A 17306-nucleotide genomic window follows, 5' to 3' on the forward strand; every position below is an offset into this window, starting at 1 on the left:
TTAGCCTGATGGAAAGGCAATGCAATGGACAATTTATCTTTCATTTATAATATGATATAAATAGGAGCTGCCTCCTATGGCATACACGCACGCATGCACGCACGCACGCAGGCACACACACACACACACACAAATTGATGGCTTGGCTTTTAAAAAATCAGCTATTTCTCTTTATTTTAACTTTTCTGAGTTTCTTGGATTCAATAGTACCCCCAAAAAAGGAAAATATTTTCATCTTTCAGTTTGTCGAGATATTCCAGAGAAAGATGTTTTCTTCTATTTCTGTGCATGAAAAGATACCTCCATCACATGTATAAGTGAATATAAGGTATGGGCGAGGGCATATGTGCGGAAGCAGAGTTATGAAATCAATTGTCTTGAAAGAAGAGTAAAGTAAAAAGGAAAAAGAAAGATGAAAGAAATGTAGCACTGTAAAATTACTATTTGCAAAATGCCATTTTGCTCTTTGTAATCTTCCCAATTCCACAAGGAAGATGGTGATCAGTTGACACCACCAAGCCAATTTTCCCTATACTGGAATTCCCAAGGTAGCATCCTTTAAGTTATGTTGTATTCTTATTTGCTCTCAGCTGTTATTGATCTTATTTAATTTCAGCACCAAAATCAAAAATATAGTTCATCTAGTCTCCTTCAATATTCACTACATTTGAAGTACAATAAAAGTAGTAGCAGCAGTTTATATTTTCAAATCTGCATCTGATTTCTGGAAAGAACTTCAGAAACTACAGATCAGACTTGGCAGAAGGAGAAGCGGGGTGTCATCTAGATGATCTATCATTATTTATATGTTAAAATGCACTGTCAAAACCAGGTATGACACCTCTAATGACTGAGATAAGTTTAATAGATGAGGTGCACAGCCTTGTAATTCTAGAAGTCTTCCATAAGACTCAGAATACTACATGATTCACGACAGTGGCATCTACTTAAGGTCTTATAGAATCAATCCCAGATTTGCAAATCCAGAAAGTCTAGAATGAAGACACGACAAAATAACAAGCAGATCCATTGATATAGCATATTCATAGGACAAGAATATAATGTTATCTTGTTCCTTCAAGCTTTTCCTTTGTCATTGATCCTGTCTTGATATTTTTGAATGAGAGAACATTTGCTAAAATATTAGACAAAAAATTAAATTGATATTTCTTGCTAACAAATTTGAAGAAGTGAAGGCATCCAGTGATGCTCTAGACTATTCTAGAATAAAAATATTGATTCACAAACATTCTACAATCTGTTAATGTCGGTGTATAAAAGAATCTGTGTAGCAAATATATGAAGCAAACCTTGAATTGTAATATATTCTTTAAAACATGCTGAGCCTTACTGACTAAAATGCCTGTATATTCTATATTAAAAGATCGTCTTTTGGAAATTTTCTAAATATGCTTTTCAATCTGTCACAAGAAGTTGTTAGATTGTGATTAATGCTTGAGTTAGCTGGCTTATTTTTGTACTGATGTGTATACACTGTATTTATGTACATCTATTTTTGTAAAAATCAAATGTTATTCAGGAAACTCTCCCAGTGTTTCAATTGTAATTGAAAAATACCTCCTTACGTTTGCAAAATTTAGTTCATTTTCTACAAATTCTATCTCATATAATGTGTCATACATGCAAATCTATTACGAAATACTGGGTCCAACTTGAATGCTTTCAATTTTCATCAAAGTCAGAGTCGTAAAGGACAGGTTGCAGCCTTCACAAATAAACCAGGATAAAAACATTGCAAATAAGGTTTGGCTACTAAAATTGTTTGTATTATAATTATATAAAATGTACAAGATTGAAACAAAAATTCATTATAGAGTGCTTTCCACATATAGAACAATTATACTCATATTAAAGAGAAAAGGGGCTATTATATTATAAAGGTTTTTGGACTAAAATGAAAATAAAAACACATCACAGCTTTAATTTTGCATGTGGAAAGTATGCTCTCAATGAGAAGAAATTCATCATGTTTACATGCTAAATGAATATATAATTATTTAAAGCACAGTAAACTCAGTTTATAAATATAAATGATTCATCCGAGAATAGCAAATTAATTCAAGAAAGTTCTCATTTAATATAACAGTTGTATTTATATTTATTCAATGCTCTTATCGAAAAACTACGATAAGGGAGTAGTCTAAAACTTGCCAATGGTGGCCAAGGAATTCCAACTGTCAGCAACTACCATAACTAATTCAATCAGCCAATGATGCATAGCCATACTCGCCAACTAACCAAAAGTACAACATAACTAATATGTATTTAATGCTATCTACACAGTTTAAGAAGGTTATTATGTTCTTTTTATATTGAAATTATGACTTTCTGGGTAACATACATTGTAAAGAATTATATTGTATACAAGACAAATGTTAATTAATAATTTTTATTTTCAAAATTTAAGAAACACTTATTGCATTTTATCAGGAACACTTCTGAATCAGTTTGAAGTTTGAATATAACCATCACCCTTTTTCAGTATCATATACAAAGATAGTTAGTTACATAAGTAAACCATAACAAAGCATGAAATGCAACCCACTTCAACAAATTCTTCTCTAGTGTCTCCGCATTATAGAAACCACATGATGGCACAATACTTAATATGAGTGTAAAAATGGATGAATAATCATAAGGACTACCAAACCAAAAAAACAAATAAAAGTTCAAACCTGATAAACTTCCGTTAATACTTCCAAAAGACAGATAAAAGGTTGAGCCTGATCCTCTATAGCCTGCTGCTGAGCTCTAGTATCATCATCCATAGACTCGTATGCATTTCCTACAGAATATGACCCAAGAGCATTCATTGCCCTGTCTTTCACTTCTTTTGCCTGCTATATAGCAAAGTCAATGATGACCAACAATTTCTTAGAATGGCAATGATTAACACCATAAATATTTCAATTGTCAGTGCAAAATATTCACAAACCAGCTTGCACTCAAAAATATGTAAATGACTACCAAATTTTGCTCCACGTGACTTTCTCGTAGAGTTTTTGAAAAAAGGAAGAAAAGAGATTGACTTGTTGCATTTTCCACAAAAGGATATTTATTATTAACTACCACTAACAAATATAGAGCAGGTTGATTTAACTTATGTTCTCTAACAAGTCTCTGGCATTTCTCCACTGACTCCAGAGCCTTCTCATCTCTTGTAATTGAGTTACCTCCTACCAAAAGCTAGTTCAATAAAGGTAAAGCACCAAACAAACTCTGTTGCAGGAAGCCAGGTAAAATGAAATGAAATATTTTAATAACATCCATACGGCCATGCAAACTATATGACCAAGAGCCCTAGCCCTGGAGCCCATTGGAGAGTTCACTACAGAGAAAATTGAAAAAAAAATAAAGCTAGTAGAAGCCATCCAGCAAAACACCAACCAAGATGTCAACAAAAGACATTAAATGACATACAATTAAGCTTTGCATCACAGCAGACTCAACTTGCATAAGGAGCCTATCTCAAATGGTGTCCCTCTGAAAAAGCAAATGTACTGCAATCAGGAAGCTTACTATCAAGTAAAGAACAATGCAGCCGTACCCTTCATCTCAAGGAAGGCTGCTAGTTCTTCTAACACACTTAATTTTGCATTGGAACAGCAGAAGGAACAAGAATGGCATGATTTAAAGATGAAAAAGGTAAACAAATTCACAGAGCAGAATTGACATATCCAGCTCAAAGCAAAAGAGAAATTTTACAAGGCCTGATGTTGTCAGCATTGAAATTAGCATCAACTCAAGAATCGAGACAATGTATAGCTGTCCCTAATGTGTAGATGTGCGAGGAGATTGAAATACTCAAATTAATATTTATTTATCTTAATTCAGCATTATGAAATGTTTATTGAATGTTGATATAAAATAAAATTTATATTTAACATAAAAGGTATATTTAATATTTATTTATATATTATTAAATATAAATATACATAATATTATGATATATATATATGTACTCATGCCCAAGGGGAAAAAATTATCATACCGGTGTTCCCACACCCATACCTAAATCAGCAACTTAGCAAATAAGCGCTATACACAGTTTTCCTCCATAACCTTTTACAATTCATCACATGAACTCCACAAATAATCATGATTTAAAAAAAAAAAGGGTGAAAGCTTACTAATCTTCCTTCATTTCTTTTAATGTATATCATTAAAACCTTATACTGAAGTTTAGCAATAGAATGTCAATCACAACAATATGCCTTCCTAATTTTCCTCATTTGGAACACAAAAAGTTTACCATCAATCAATATAATTTGGGGGATAATATTGATCTCAACAATCAATATTTCAAAGCAAAACTCTAAAAGCTATAAAAAATTCTGAAAGAGAGCATTTTAAGGAAACACCATTCTAAACAACTAATTAATAAAAAGTTGCATAAAAATAGGCTTTACGTGTGTTTCACCTTTAATTATTGAAACTAAGTGTGTTTCACCTTTACTTATTGAAATAAAGTATGTTTCACATCTAAGTGTTCAATTAAATGTATCTAAACTAAGTGTCTTTCACATTTAAGTCTTCAATTAAATAAATCAAAGTTGCACGGGTAGGGGGGTACTTGGAGACTTTGGAGACTGGTGCTGGTACTGCTATTTTTTCAAAATAGGAGACGTGGATACTTGGAGACGCCAATTTCTTTTAAATATAATTTAATAATTTATAGAAATTCTGAAAATATAATGACATTGAACATTAAATATAATATAATAATATAGTAATGGCTGTTGCAACGTTTTAAGAAATCCTTGTGACCTGCATTTGTTCTGAGCATTGTTTTTTTTTCCGTTTGTACTACATTTTGATTATTTTGTTGCCTGTTTTTATTTTTTTAACATTTTAAGGTTTCCTTTTTTTTGTTTGGCTTGGAGACGGTGGGAGACAGCCGGATACGTTAGCAGGAAGTCTCCTCTCTATGGAGACGTTTCCAACCAAGTTTCCGGTGCGGTATACGCGTCCAAGTCTCCGGTACAACTACCCTGGGGCTGGGTGCGGGTACCCATGCAACCTTGAAATAAATACAAATGTTATAAACATAACTTTACTGAATCAAAAAAACACTGAATTGATTTAATTCAGTTATAATTCACATCTTAGAATTTCATTCACTAATTAATTTTATACGCATAAGACATTATACAAGGACAAGCCAAAAGGATCAAACCACTAAGATATCGATCATTTTTATCTTAGAAGTAAGGTTGCCAAGAGACCGGTACTGGTATTGGTACGAAAGACAAGTATCTGGACTAGTATGTCTATTTTTTAACATATGAGAAGGGTATACTTGGAGATGCCATTATTTTTTAATATAATTTGATAATTTATAAATTTGCTACATTAAAACTGAGAATATCATGACATTGAACTTCAAAATGAGAACACTCCTAAAGTTTAACATTAAATTTAAACACACAAATGTCAAAGAGTCAAAGAGTTCATACTACATGTCTGATATTAATGAAACTCAAAAATATCAATTCGTTTATTTTTCTTTTCATATGGAAACTCATCAAAATGTAGCTTTTTTTTTTTGCTTTATTCAAATGAAAAATTATGGCAACACTGACAAGAAGTCTCCTGCAAGAAGACATATCTCCAAAAAGTTTTTGGTCCACAGAAAAGCATCCCAGTACCAGAAACACATCCCCGGGGTTTGAAGACCCAACTACATACAACCCAGCTTGTAAGTATTTCGGGACAAGTCACCCCCATTCAAGAGGAAGCATTTGGTAGTGAATTATTAATAACCATATCTATGAACCAAGAATGTTGGCTGATAAGAGAGATGAGCAAGTACTACATTGGAAGACTTGCTGACTATTACTCAAGCACTACTTACCAAGGGCATGGTGCTACAATGAAAGACATGGGAGATCTGAAACAGAACCAATAGGCACGAAGGGTGAACCTTGAAACATGCCAAGCGGTACTCCAAAGAGAAACTAACAGAACTTCGCCCTAACCAATGTCTCATTAAGCTATTGTGGGACAAAAAATTCTCAGAAAAAAATTCATGATAGGTGGCTATTCCGAAACTGTCAGTTTTGAAGTGGCAGTTGTGAATTTCATATAGAAAATTCATAAATACCAAGAAGGTTATGATAACACAAGTCTGTGCACTGTGGCAGTTTTGCAACGAAGTAACCAGAAAAAGCAGAAACAGACCATACAACTTTATCTCTTTGAATTCTAGGCAAACAGATGTTTCAGTTAATGGCCAATACCTTCGAGCAACTACAAAAGGGCATGGAGAGTGCATTGCAAATCATCAGAGGCTCATTGGAGTGCAGTAAACAATCAAATTCAAAGGATAACTCGTCTATACAAAGAATTGGCAACTTGGTAAGAGCAATTGAAACAACAAATAGTCATATCCACTCACTGTACTTGTTGTTTTGAATCTTATTGATGCAGTAGATGAGAAATTGGCATTACCAAATCGTTTTACCCCAACATGGACTTTTCAAAGATGACTCTGGCAATTGAGTTTAAATTTGTGATATTTTATTCTAAATTTATTTCTGTATTACACAATATTTCCTTACTCTTGATTACTGGTTGATTAATCAAGTAGCACAGTATTAAAATTTTAGTCATATCATCACTTCTAAAACTATTGATAAAATTACGGATGAATGAATGAATGAATATTTTTAATCATGTCCACGAGGCCAAGCAGCCTATGGGACCCACAAATAGCCAGCGAAGAAAACCTGTATATCCAAAACACGACACCTATATTTCCTTTTCTTTCTGCATCTTGGATCTTCTACTGTGTATCTTGACCAAAAAATCTGCAACCCTTCTTATCTTCTCTTCTTCGAACAAATCAGCCAAGTTGTTCCCTTCTAATGTCTCAATATAATCGATCCAGATGTCCTTGTAAGCTGAACATTCCATGATGTAATTCCATTCTGTCTCAACCGCTTCTTGAGTGCAATATCTATACTGTCTGTCTCGCCACTCCTCTTTGGGTATCATCCATCTTTCAGTCTCACATCTAAGCTGGTGCGAACTTGTTCTTATATGATCGATTAGCATTTTTGCTTTCCATTTTATTCCTAAAACAAATGCAGAAGCATATGGATTTCAAAGAATTGATCTATTAACAGAATGAGCAAGACGCTCATAAATAATACACGAATATTTACAAGAATAGCAAGTTTCTAATAAGAAACTGCTGAGAAGATCGAAGACGATCTAACTAAAATAGAATATACACTATTGAGCATTAATACTAAAATTAACATTATTTTAATATTCTATTACCCTCCCTTAATGCTCAATCTATTAACTACACCTATAGACCCCCTGAATTTTACAAATTTATCAGGACCAAGGGGCTTGGTGAAGATGTCTGCTGGCTGCTCCGAGGTAGGAACATACAGCAACTGGATGGATCCGTCTTCAACCAGCTGTCGAATATAGTGACCATGAGTTTCCACATGCTTGGTTCCTTCATGGAAGACTGGATTCTTGGCGAGTTTGAGCCCTCCCTGATTATCACAAAACAAGGGAGTAGGACCTGCCTGGGAGACATGCATATCCGCAAGCATTCGTCGAAGCCAAACCGCCTCACAAGATGCCTTAACTGCTCCCCGATACTCTGCTTCTGTCGAGGAGAGAGCCACTGCCTGCTGCTTCTTACTAGTCCATGTGACAGCACCAGATCCCAAACTAAACACATACCCTGCTGTAGACTTACGGTCATCAACTGAACCTGCCCAGTCGGAATCTGTGTAGCCATTGAGTATAGGATCAGAACTCCGAGAGTACAGAAGTCCATAATCAGGAGTGCAACTCACATAACGCAGCACACGCTTCGCTGCTATCCAATGATCAGCCTTGGGAGCTGTCATGAAGCGTGAAATGTAGCTCACTGCAAAACTGATGTCAGGTCTAGTGGCAGTAAGATAGATGAGGCTGCCCACTAGTTGTCTGAACAGAGATTCATCCACAACTGGTGAAGATGACTGAGCTGAAAGTTTGAGCCCGGGTTCCATAGGAGTAGAGGCAGGTTTGCAATCCTGCATTCTGAACCTGTCCACAAGACTTCTGGCATACTTGGACTGAGAGAGAAAGATACTGTTCTCAGTCTGCCAGACTTCAACTCCTAAGCAATAATGTAGAAGTCCCAAATCTGTCATATCAAAGGTGTGGCACAAATCCTGTTTGATCCCAGTGATCAAATGTGCTGAACTGCCAGTAATGATTAAGTCATCCACATAGACAACCACAAACAGAATATCATTACTAGTATGTTTGATATACAGGTTTGCATCAGATGGACTCCGCTGAAAATCATGATCTGTCAGGTACTTATCAATTTTCATGTACCAAGCCCGAGGAGCTTGTTTCAGACCATAGAGTGCTTTGACTAGCCTACAGACCTTCTGTTCTTGAGCAGCAACCTTGAATCCTGGGGGTTGCGTCATGTAGACTTCTTCCTGTAAGTCACCATTCAAAAAAGCACTCTTGACATCCATCTGATGGACTTTCCAACTGAACTGGGCTGCCAAGGCAAGAACGAGCCGTATGGTACTCATTTTGGCTGTAGGAGCAAAAGTCTCCTCGTAGTCAATGCCTTCTTTCTGTGAGAACCCACGAGCAACAAGACGAGCCTTATACTTGTCTAGGGTTCCATCAGCTTTGTATTTTACTTTGTACACCCATTTGCAGCTAATGGGCTTCTTCCCTGAAGGAAGATCAGAAAGGGCCCAAGTGTGATTCTTCTGAAGACTCTGGAACTCAGCTTCCATAGCCTGTTCCCACTCAGGTATACCTTTCGCCTCTGAGTATGGCTCCCACGACCTTCTGAAAATTTTCGATTAAGGTGTTTACCTTTCAAGTTTTTATCGAAAATAAATTTTTCTTGCAGATTCGTGGTCATATGCTTTTGCATCTGTATTATGGTATCAGAGCCTTGGTTATTTTCGAAATAATTTTTCAATTAAAAATTCGTCATGAATTTTTAACAGTTTTTTTTTGAAAAATTTCTTTGTTTATTCGAAATTGCTACTTTGGTAGTTCGTTTTGGCTGCAACTACTAGGGTTTTCTGGCTATTTTCTGCCCTCTCCCGCGACCCGTCTCTCCTGCATTTCGTGCAACCACGCGACGTGTTTTTTTCCCGCCTGCAGATTTTTTTTTGCCATTTTTGGACGGAAATCTGCATTTTCGGCTAGGGTTTTGACCCTCCATATTCAGTCAAAAAAAATTTCTGAGCACAGATTCGTGGTGGGTTTTTTGAGATCTCAACTGGGTCGCCGTTAGAATTTTTTGGGTGCCTCGATTTTTGTGCCTCGATTTTCGAGCCAGCGAATCCAGATTCTGACAACAGTTTCTTTCTGGGTTTTTCGCAGGGATTTCTGGGTTGTCTTCGGATTTTTCTGGGTCAGCCGGAATTTTTTTCTTGAAATTTGTGCCTTCCGTACTTCATTTTTTGAAGTCTGTACGTGCATCTGCCTCTACATTGGGATTCGATTTTTTTTAATTCCGTGCCAATGCCTCTTCTCAGTTTTTTCGTGCAGGTCGCATCACGTCGCGTCGCCGAGGGTGCAGGTCGCGACGCCGGAGGTTGCAGACGCACCGGAGGTTGCAGGTCGCGATGCCGGAGATCGAAGACGCACCGAAGGTTGCAGACAAACGGAACACCGGTCACGACGACCCTGCAGGTCGCGCGAACACAGGTCGCGAAAGAAAAACGCGACTGTACAACCCCGAGGTAGGTCACAGGAGCTAGGCAACAGAAAAAAACCTTGATGGATTTTTTTTTAAAAAAACCAGAAATAATTTCGAAAATTTCCACTAATTGGAAATTAGGATTAAAAAAAATTTCGAAAAAATTTCTCCTATAGCTCTGATACCATAAAACAAATGCAGAAGCATATGGATTTCAAAGAATTGATCTATTAACAGAATGAGCAAGACGCTCATAAATAATACACGAATATTTACAAGAGTAGCAAGTTCCTAATAAGAAACTTCTGAGAAGATCGAAGACGATCTAACAAAAATAGAATATACACTATTGAGCATTAATACTAAAATTAACATTATTTAATATTCTATTAATTTCCATTCCTATGTAGGTCTTTTGTGTATGGTCATATGTAGGATTAAAATATTTGACATAGTACTCCTTTTTCCTCCCAAGTGGCCCTTTCCACATGCTTTCATTGAATTTTCCTTGCACGTATTTTTTTATTTCCCCATTGTGATTTGGACATTGACTTATGCTAATACCCCACTTGCTCATCCATTTGATGTTTTGCTTCATCCACGTGCTCTTTCTCCAATCTAATTTTTCACTAGCTGGCATTTTTGGCCAGCAATGAGTCTCCATGTTATCTAATCTTCTTAGATAGCTTAACAACCAAAACATAGTTGACGCTTCAATGGGAAAAGCCCCAACCTCAGCTAGAACAATCTCATATGGAACAATAGATTTAATCTTGAGGCTATGTGTGATTAAATGTTTTTGTAATCTCTCTATCTGTCTCCACTTTCTTGCTGAGGTGTTGCTACCCCAAACTTCACACCCATATAGCACAACTGGAACAACTAAAAGCCCAGAAAGAGTTTTCTTTGTCTTCCAATCCCATAGCTCAGCTCTTCTGCATCTATTTTGTAATGAGTATAAAGCTTTCCATTCCCCTTGTATCCTTTTTGCTCTACATGTTTCCCAGCTAAGATTGTTCTGGAAATCAAGGCCAAGATACTTATACTCATTGACCACCTGTAAAGGGCTGCCTTCAAAAACAAATTCCCCATGAACCTTCTTCCTCTTCAAGGTGAAAATCATGACCTTAGTTTTGGTAGTGTCCACCTGCATCCCCATCTGGTGACAAAAGAACTCTAGAGCTTTTAAGCGTTCCTTCAAATCTTGTGCTGTTTTTGCCATTAAAATAAGATCATCAGCATATAAAAGCAGCTTCATAACATAATTGGTCAAGTAAACCCATCCACCACCAAACTTATCGATCCACTCCTCTAATTTGTCAATGTATATCCCAAATAAAGTAGGCAATAAAGGGCAACCTTGCTTGACCCCGATATCACTTCCAAAACATTTTGAAAATCCCTGTTTGGTTCGTGTTTTGGCATAGACTTGTTCATACAGCCTATGAACAGCAGCTCTATATTGTTTTGGAATTTCCAATTCTTCTATCCTACTCCACAATTTGCTTCTAGGTATTGTATCAAAAGCTTTCTTGAAGTCAACAAAGCAGCAAAATACCTCCTCTCCCTATTTAACCCAGGCCTTCCCGATCAAGTGTCTAAGTGTCATGTAATGATCAATAGTAGAATGTTTTGGTCTGAAGCCTGCTTGCCCTTCCGCCCTCTTTCCCTCTTCAGCCCAAACACTAATCTGTTTTTCTATCATGCTACCAAAAAGTTTAGCAAAAAGAGGATTGAAGATTATAGTACAGTAGTTTGAAGGGTTGTTGATGTCACCACTTTTGAGCAGGGGGATGACAACACTAGTCGTTCAATTTGTCGGAAACCCATACTGAAGGACCTCATTGAATAGTTTTTTAATATGAGACGTGAGAGCCTCCAAACCCCATTTTAAGTGTTCTACTTGTAAACCATCTATGTCTCGAGCATTACCCATTGCCAACTTCTTTATTCCTTCTTTAATGATTTCCAAAGAGAAAAGTTTAGCTCTTGAATTAATTATAGGAGGGTTGTCTTTATCTTGCCCCCTCTCATATAGTTGCTTTGCATACTCTAACCATTCAAGATCTGTCATATTATTCTCTTTATTCCTGTCTTGCTGCTGTAATTCTCTCCAAAAGCCTCTTGGGTTGTGCCTCCCAAGTGATATTAACTCCTTTCTTCTAGTTTGCATGTAAACTTCTTTTTTCAGTCTAACCATCTTTACATATTCCCTGTTATTACCCCATATTTTAGCCATTTTCTTCACTGTCTTACAATCCTCATCGTACTATGGGTTTTCTAGAAAGCTATTTTTATTGTCTCTTTTAGGCCTAGACCTTTTGCAAGAATTAAGGGCCTTGAGAATAACAGAAGTCAGCGTGATGTTGTCCATAGTTTTCTTATTTGAATTAATGTCCCATTGGTTCCCACTTCGGGCAACTGTTTTCCAAGTGTTGTTTGAAAGGTTTCTTGGTTTTCATGTGTCAAAAGGATTGTGCCTTGAGTAGCCTCTTTCGTTTCATTATGTTGTGTCATCTCTTGACTTTGAGTATAATTTTGTATGTTGATCTTTAATAGAATATTAAAATAATGTTAATTTTAGTATTAATGCTCAATAGTGTATATTCTATTTTAGTTAGATCGTCTTCGATCTTCTCAGCAATTTCTTATTAGAAAATTGCTATTCTTGTAAATATTCGTGTATTATTTATGAGCGTCTTGCTCATTCTGTTAATAGATCAATTCTTTGAAATCCATATGTTTCTGCATTTGTTTTATGGTATCTGAGCTATACGAGAAATTTTTTCGAAATTTTTTTTAATCCTAATTTCCAATTAGTGGAAATTTTCGAAATTATTTCTGGTTTTTTCAAAAAAAAATCCATCAAGGTTTTTTTCTGTTGCCTAGCTCCTGTGACCTACCTCGGGGTTGTACAGTCACGTTTTTCTTTTGCGACCTGTGTTCGCGCGACCTGCAGGGTCGTCGTGACCGGTGTTCCGTCTCTCTGCAACCTCCGGTGCATCTGCGATCTCCCGCGTCGCGACCTGCAACCTCTGGTGCGTCTACAACCTCCGGCGTCGCGACCTGCAACCTCCGGCATCGCGAACTGCACCCTCAGCGACGCGACGCGACACAACCTGCAAACGCGTCGCGACCTGCACCTTCGGCGACGCCATTTATTTTCTGTGAAATCCATGGCTCCCACGACCTTTCTGAAAATTTTCGATTAAGGTGTTTACCTTTCAAGTTTTTATCGAAAATAATTTTTTCTTGCAGATTCGTGGTGGCTTTTTCGAAACCTAATCTGGGTAGTTGTCTGTTTTTTCTAGGTGCCTCGATTTTCGAGCCCGCGGATCCAGATTCTAACAGCAGATTCCTTCTGGGTTTTTCGCACGAATTTGTGGGTTGTCTTTGGATTTTTCTGGGCCAGCCGGGAATTTTTTTTTTGGAAACGTGCAAATGGCTTCTCTAACCAACCTGATGTTAGAAGGCAGTCAACGCTTTAATGGCAACAATTACAACATCTGGAAACAGCGTATGTTGACCATTTTTGAATATAGGCGTCTTGACCAGCTTGTTTTGGCAAAAGAGCTCAGTCCTTGTACACCTGGTGCAGATCAAGATAAGTTTGATGAACGCAATCAGGAGGCAGTTATGCTTCTCAAACTCTCAGTGACTAATGATCAGTTACCGCAGATTCCTTCCGGCAAGACAGCTTCCGACATCTGGAAGCATCTAAAGGAATTGCATGAGACATCCGACAAGAGCCGAGCATTCTTTCTAAAGAATCAGCTGTTCTCCATTATGATGGACGAACGTATGTCCTTACAGGAACACCTCACACGGATTAAGGACATTCGAGATCAGCTCGAAGCTATTGGTCGGACTATGGAGGAAAAAGACATGGTAGTAATCACTCTAAAAAGTCTTCCGAAATCGTATGAACACTTCATTGAGACCCTCAATATTACTTCCACTAATGTTGATCTGAAGTTTTCAGAATTGTGCACCAAACTTCTACAGCAGGATCGCTGGAAACAACAGTTTGGTAGTGGTACTACATCAGCCTCCTCGGAAAATGCTTTCACAGCCCAATCCTTTCACAAGGATAAAGGCAAATTTCAGTCCTCTCAGTCTTCTCAGCAGAAAGGCTCTTCTCAGACACAGGATAGAGCTAAGAAGAAGAATGTGCAATGCAATTATTGTCACAAGTACGGCCATATGAAGAAAGATTGCCGTCAGAGGCTCGCTTCTGAACAAAAGAAGCAGGGAGGGTCACACCAGAAGGCGCATGTTGCTGAACATTCCGAGCAGGAGTCTGCCTTTTATGCCTTTATGGCTAAGAGGTCTTCAGATCATGCCAGGTCTTCTGCTTGGTACATCGACTCTGGTGCATCACGTCACTTTTCTCATCGGCGAGACTGGTTTACAGACTTCTCACCTTTCAGTGATTCCATTGTATTTGGCGGAGGTGAGGAGTATACAGTTGTTGGCAAACAAACTATTCAGATACAGTCTGGTGGCAGGACTCTTTTTTCTGAATGTGTACTATGATCCTGGAATGGAACTTAATCTGCTCTCTGTCAATCAGATTATGAGGAATTCTCCTTAGCTAGATGTGGTCTTCAGTGCTCACAAGTGTTCTATTATTGATCGGGAGACTCGTCTTACTGTTGCTGTTGGTCTAGAGGATCATGCCCTATACAGGCTTCTTGACACTAGGGATTCTCCTGAAGTGGCTCTGGCAGCTCGTGTTTCTCCTCTCAGCACTTTGTGGCATCAGAGATATGGACATCTCAACATTCAGTATCTCTCTCAACTATCTCGGGAGGGACTTGTTTTAGGGTTACCTGATATTCAGACTCCGCATCTTGGAGTATGTGGCGCCTGTCAAGCTGCCAAACAGCATAGGACTTCATTCACACATGGAAAGTCTTGGCGCGCATCTAAGGTACTTCAATTACTTCATGCGGATATTTGTGGTCCTATGAATACATCTTCTATTACTGGTTGCAAATACTTTTTGCTTATTGTAGATGACTTTAGTAGAAAGATGTGGGTGTACTTTCTTAAACATAAATCAGATGTATTTAGTATCTTTCAGAAGTTTGAGTCCTTTGTTGAAAAAGAGTCTGGACATAGTATCATTACTCTTAGGACAAATAACGGGGGGGAATTTTGTTCTTCTGCATTCTCCAACTTCTGTGATACCCATGGCATCAAACGCCAATTGACTACACCCTACACTCCTCAGCAAAATAGTGTTGTCGAGCGTCGCAATCGTACGGTTGTTGAGATGGCTCGCTCTATGTTACAACACAGGAGTGTTCCGAATAAGTATTGGGCTGAAGCAGTGTTTACTGCTGTCTACCTACTTAACCGTTCTCCTACTCAGGCTGTTAAGGGGAAGACTCCAGAAGAGGTTTGGTCTGGTCGGAAGCCTAAGATCAGCCACCTGAAGATTTTTGGCTTTGTTGCCAATGTTTGGATTCCAGATCCTAAGCGCTCCAAGTTGGATTCCAAAAGTCAGAAACTCATGATGAAAGGATACAGTGATCACCATAAGGCCTACAGACTGATAGATATAGACACTGAATGTCTTATCTTCAGTCGTGATGTTGTATTTGATGAAGACAGAGGATTCTTTCAGTCCCCTTCTTCTGAGCAGAGTTCTGAGGATCAGCCTCATAGTGTTCTTATTCCATTAGGTTCCCCTGATGGGAGGGATGATGCAGAATCTATTTTCGATGATGCACTACCTAAGTTCCCTCCGGAGAATAATCCTCCTCCTACTGCTCCTGTTCCTGATCCTGAGCCTCTTCCAGCTCCTCCAGATGTTCGCACTTCTACTCTCCGGCCTAAATGGTGGGCCAAGACCATTGGTGATCTCAGGGATACTGAGCTCATTGAGGGTAGAACTTCCCATAATAAGAGCAAACAGTAGCATATAGTCAATTTTGCTCTCATGGCTAGCATACACAGTGTTTTTGAGCCTCAAACATACTCAGAGGCTAAAGGTATACTTGAGTGGGAACAGGCTATGGAAGCTGAGTTCCAGAGTCTTCAGAAGAATCACACTTGGGCCCTTTCTGATCTTCCTTCAGGGAAGAAGCCCATTAGCTGCAAATGGGTGTACAAAGTAAAATACAAAGCTGATGGAACCCTAGACAAGTATAAGGCTCGTCTTGTTGCTCGTGGGTTCTCACAGAAAGAAGGCATTGACTACGAGGAGACTTTTGCTCCTACAGCCAAAATGAGTACCATACGGCTCGTTCTTGCCTTGGCAGCCCAGTTCAGTTGGAAAGTCCATCAGATGGATGTCAAGAGTGCTTTTTTGAATGGTGACTTACAGGAAGAAGTCTACATGACGCAACCCCCAGGATTCAAGGTTGCTGCTCAAGAACAGAAGGTCTGTAGGCTAGTCAAAGCACTCTATGGTCTGAAACAAGCTCCTCGGGCTTGGTACATGAAAATTGATAAGTACCTGACAGATCATGATTTTCAGCGGAGTCCATCTGATGCAAACCTGTATATCAAACATACTAGTAATGATATTTTGTTTGTGGTTGTCTATGTGGATGACTTAATCATTACTGGCAGTTCAGCACATTTGATCACTGGGATCAAACAGGATTTGTGCCACACCTTTGATATGACAGATTTGGGACTTCTACATTATTGCTTAGGAGTTGAAGTCTGGCAGACTGAGAACAGTATCTTTCTCTCTCAGTCCAAGTATGCCAGAAGTCTTGTGGACAGGTTCAGAATGCAGGATTGCAAACCTGCCTCTACTCCTATGGAACCCGGGCTCAAACTTTCAGCTCAGTCATCTTCACCAGTTGTGGATGAATCTCTGTTCAGACAACTAGTGGGCAGCCTCATCTATCTTACTGCCACTAGACCTGACATCAGTTTTGCAGTGAGCTACATTTCACGCTTCATGACAGCTCCCAAGGCTGATCATTGGATAGCAGCGAAGCGTGTGCTGCGTTATGTGAGTTGCACTCCTGATTATGGACTTCTGTACTCTCGGAGTTCTGATCCTATACTCAATGGCTACACAGATTCCGACTGGGCAGGTTCAGTTGATGACCGTAAGTCTACAGCAGGGTATGTGTTTAGTTTGGGATCTGGTGCTGTCACATGGACTAGTAAGAAGCAGCAGGCAGTGGCTCTCTCCTCGACAGAAGCAGAGTATCGGGGAGCAGTTAAGGCATCTTGTGAGGCGGTTTGGCTTCGACGAATGCTTGCGGATATGCATGTCTCCCAGGCAGGTCCTACTCCCTTGTTTTGTGATAATCAGGGAGGGCTCAAACTCGCCAAGAATCCAGTCTTCCATGAAGGAACCAAGCATGTGGAAACTCATGGTCACTATATTCGACAGCTGGTTGAAGACGGATCCATCCAGTTGCTGTATGTTCCTACCTCGGAGCAGCCAGCAAACATCTTCACCAAGCCCCTTGGTCCTGATAAATTTGTAAAATTCAGGGGGTCTATAGGTGTAGTTAATAGATTGAGCATTAAGGGAGGGTAATAGAATATTAAAATAATGTTAATTTTAGTATTAATGCTCAATAGTGTATATTCTATTTTAGTTAGATCGTCTTCG

The 17306-nt window shown here is 38.5% G+C and overlaps 1 protein-coding gene across 1 annotated transcript in view; it reads right to left on the reverse strand.

The window, feature by feature from the left end:
* Nucleotides 1-17306, reverse strand: part of LOC131041900 (nuclear pore complex protein NUP205) — a 269379-nt gene that overhangs the window by 196546 nt on the left and 55527 nt on the right. Inside the window, exon 11 of the mRNA XM_057975129.2 lies at nt 2697-2858. Coding sequence (XP_057831112.2) covers nt 2697-2858 — 162 coding nt within the window. The remainder of the gene's footprint in view (nt 1-2696; nt 2859-17306) is intronic.

This window comes from Cryptomeria japonica, chromosome 1 (genome assembly GCF_030272615.1).
Source record: "Cryptomeria japonica chromosome 1, Sugi_1.0, whole genome shotgun sequence".
Taxonomy (NCBI): Eukaryota; Viridiplantae; Streptophyta; class Pinopsida; order Cupressales; family Cupressaceae; genus Cryptomeria; species Cryptomeria japonica.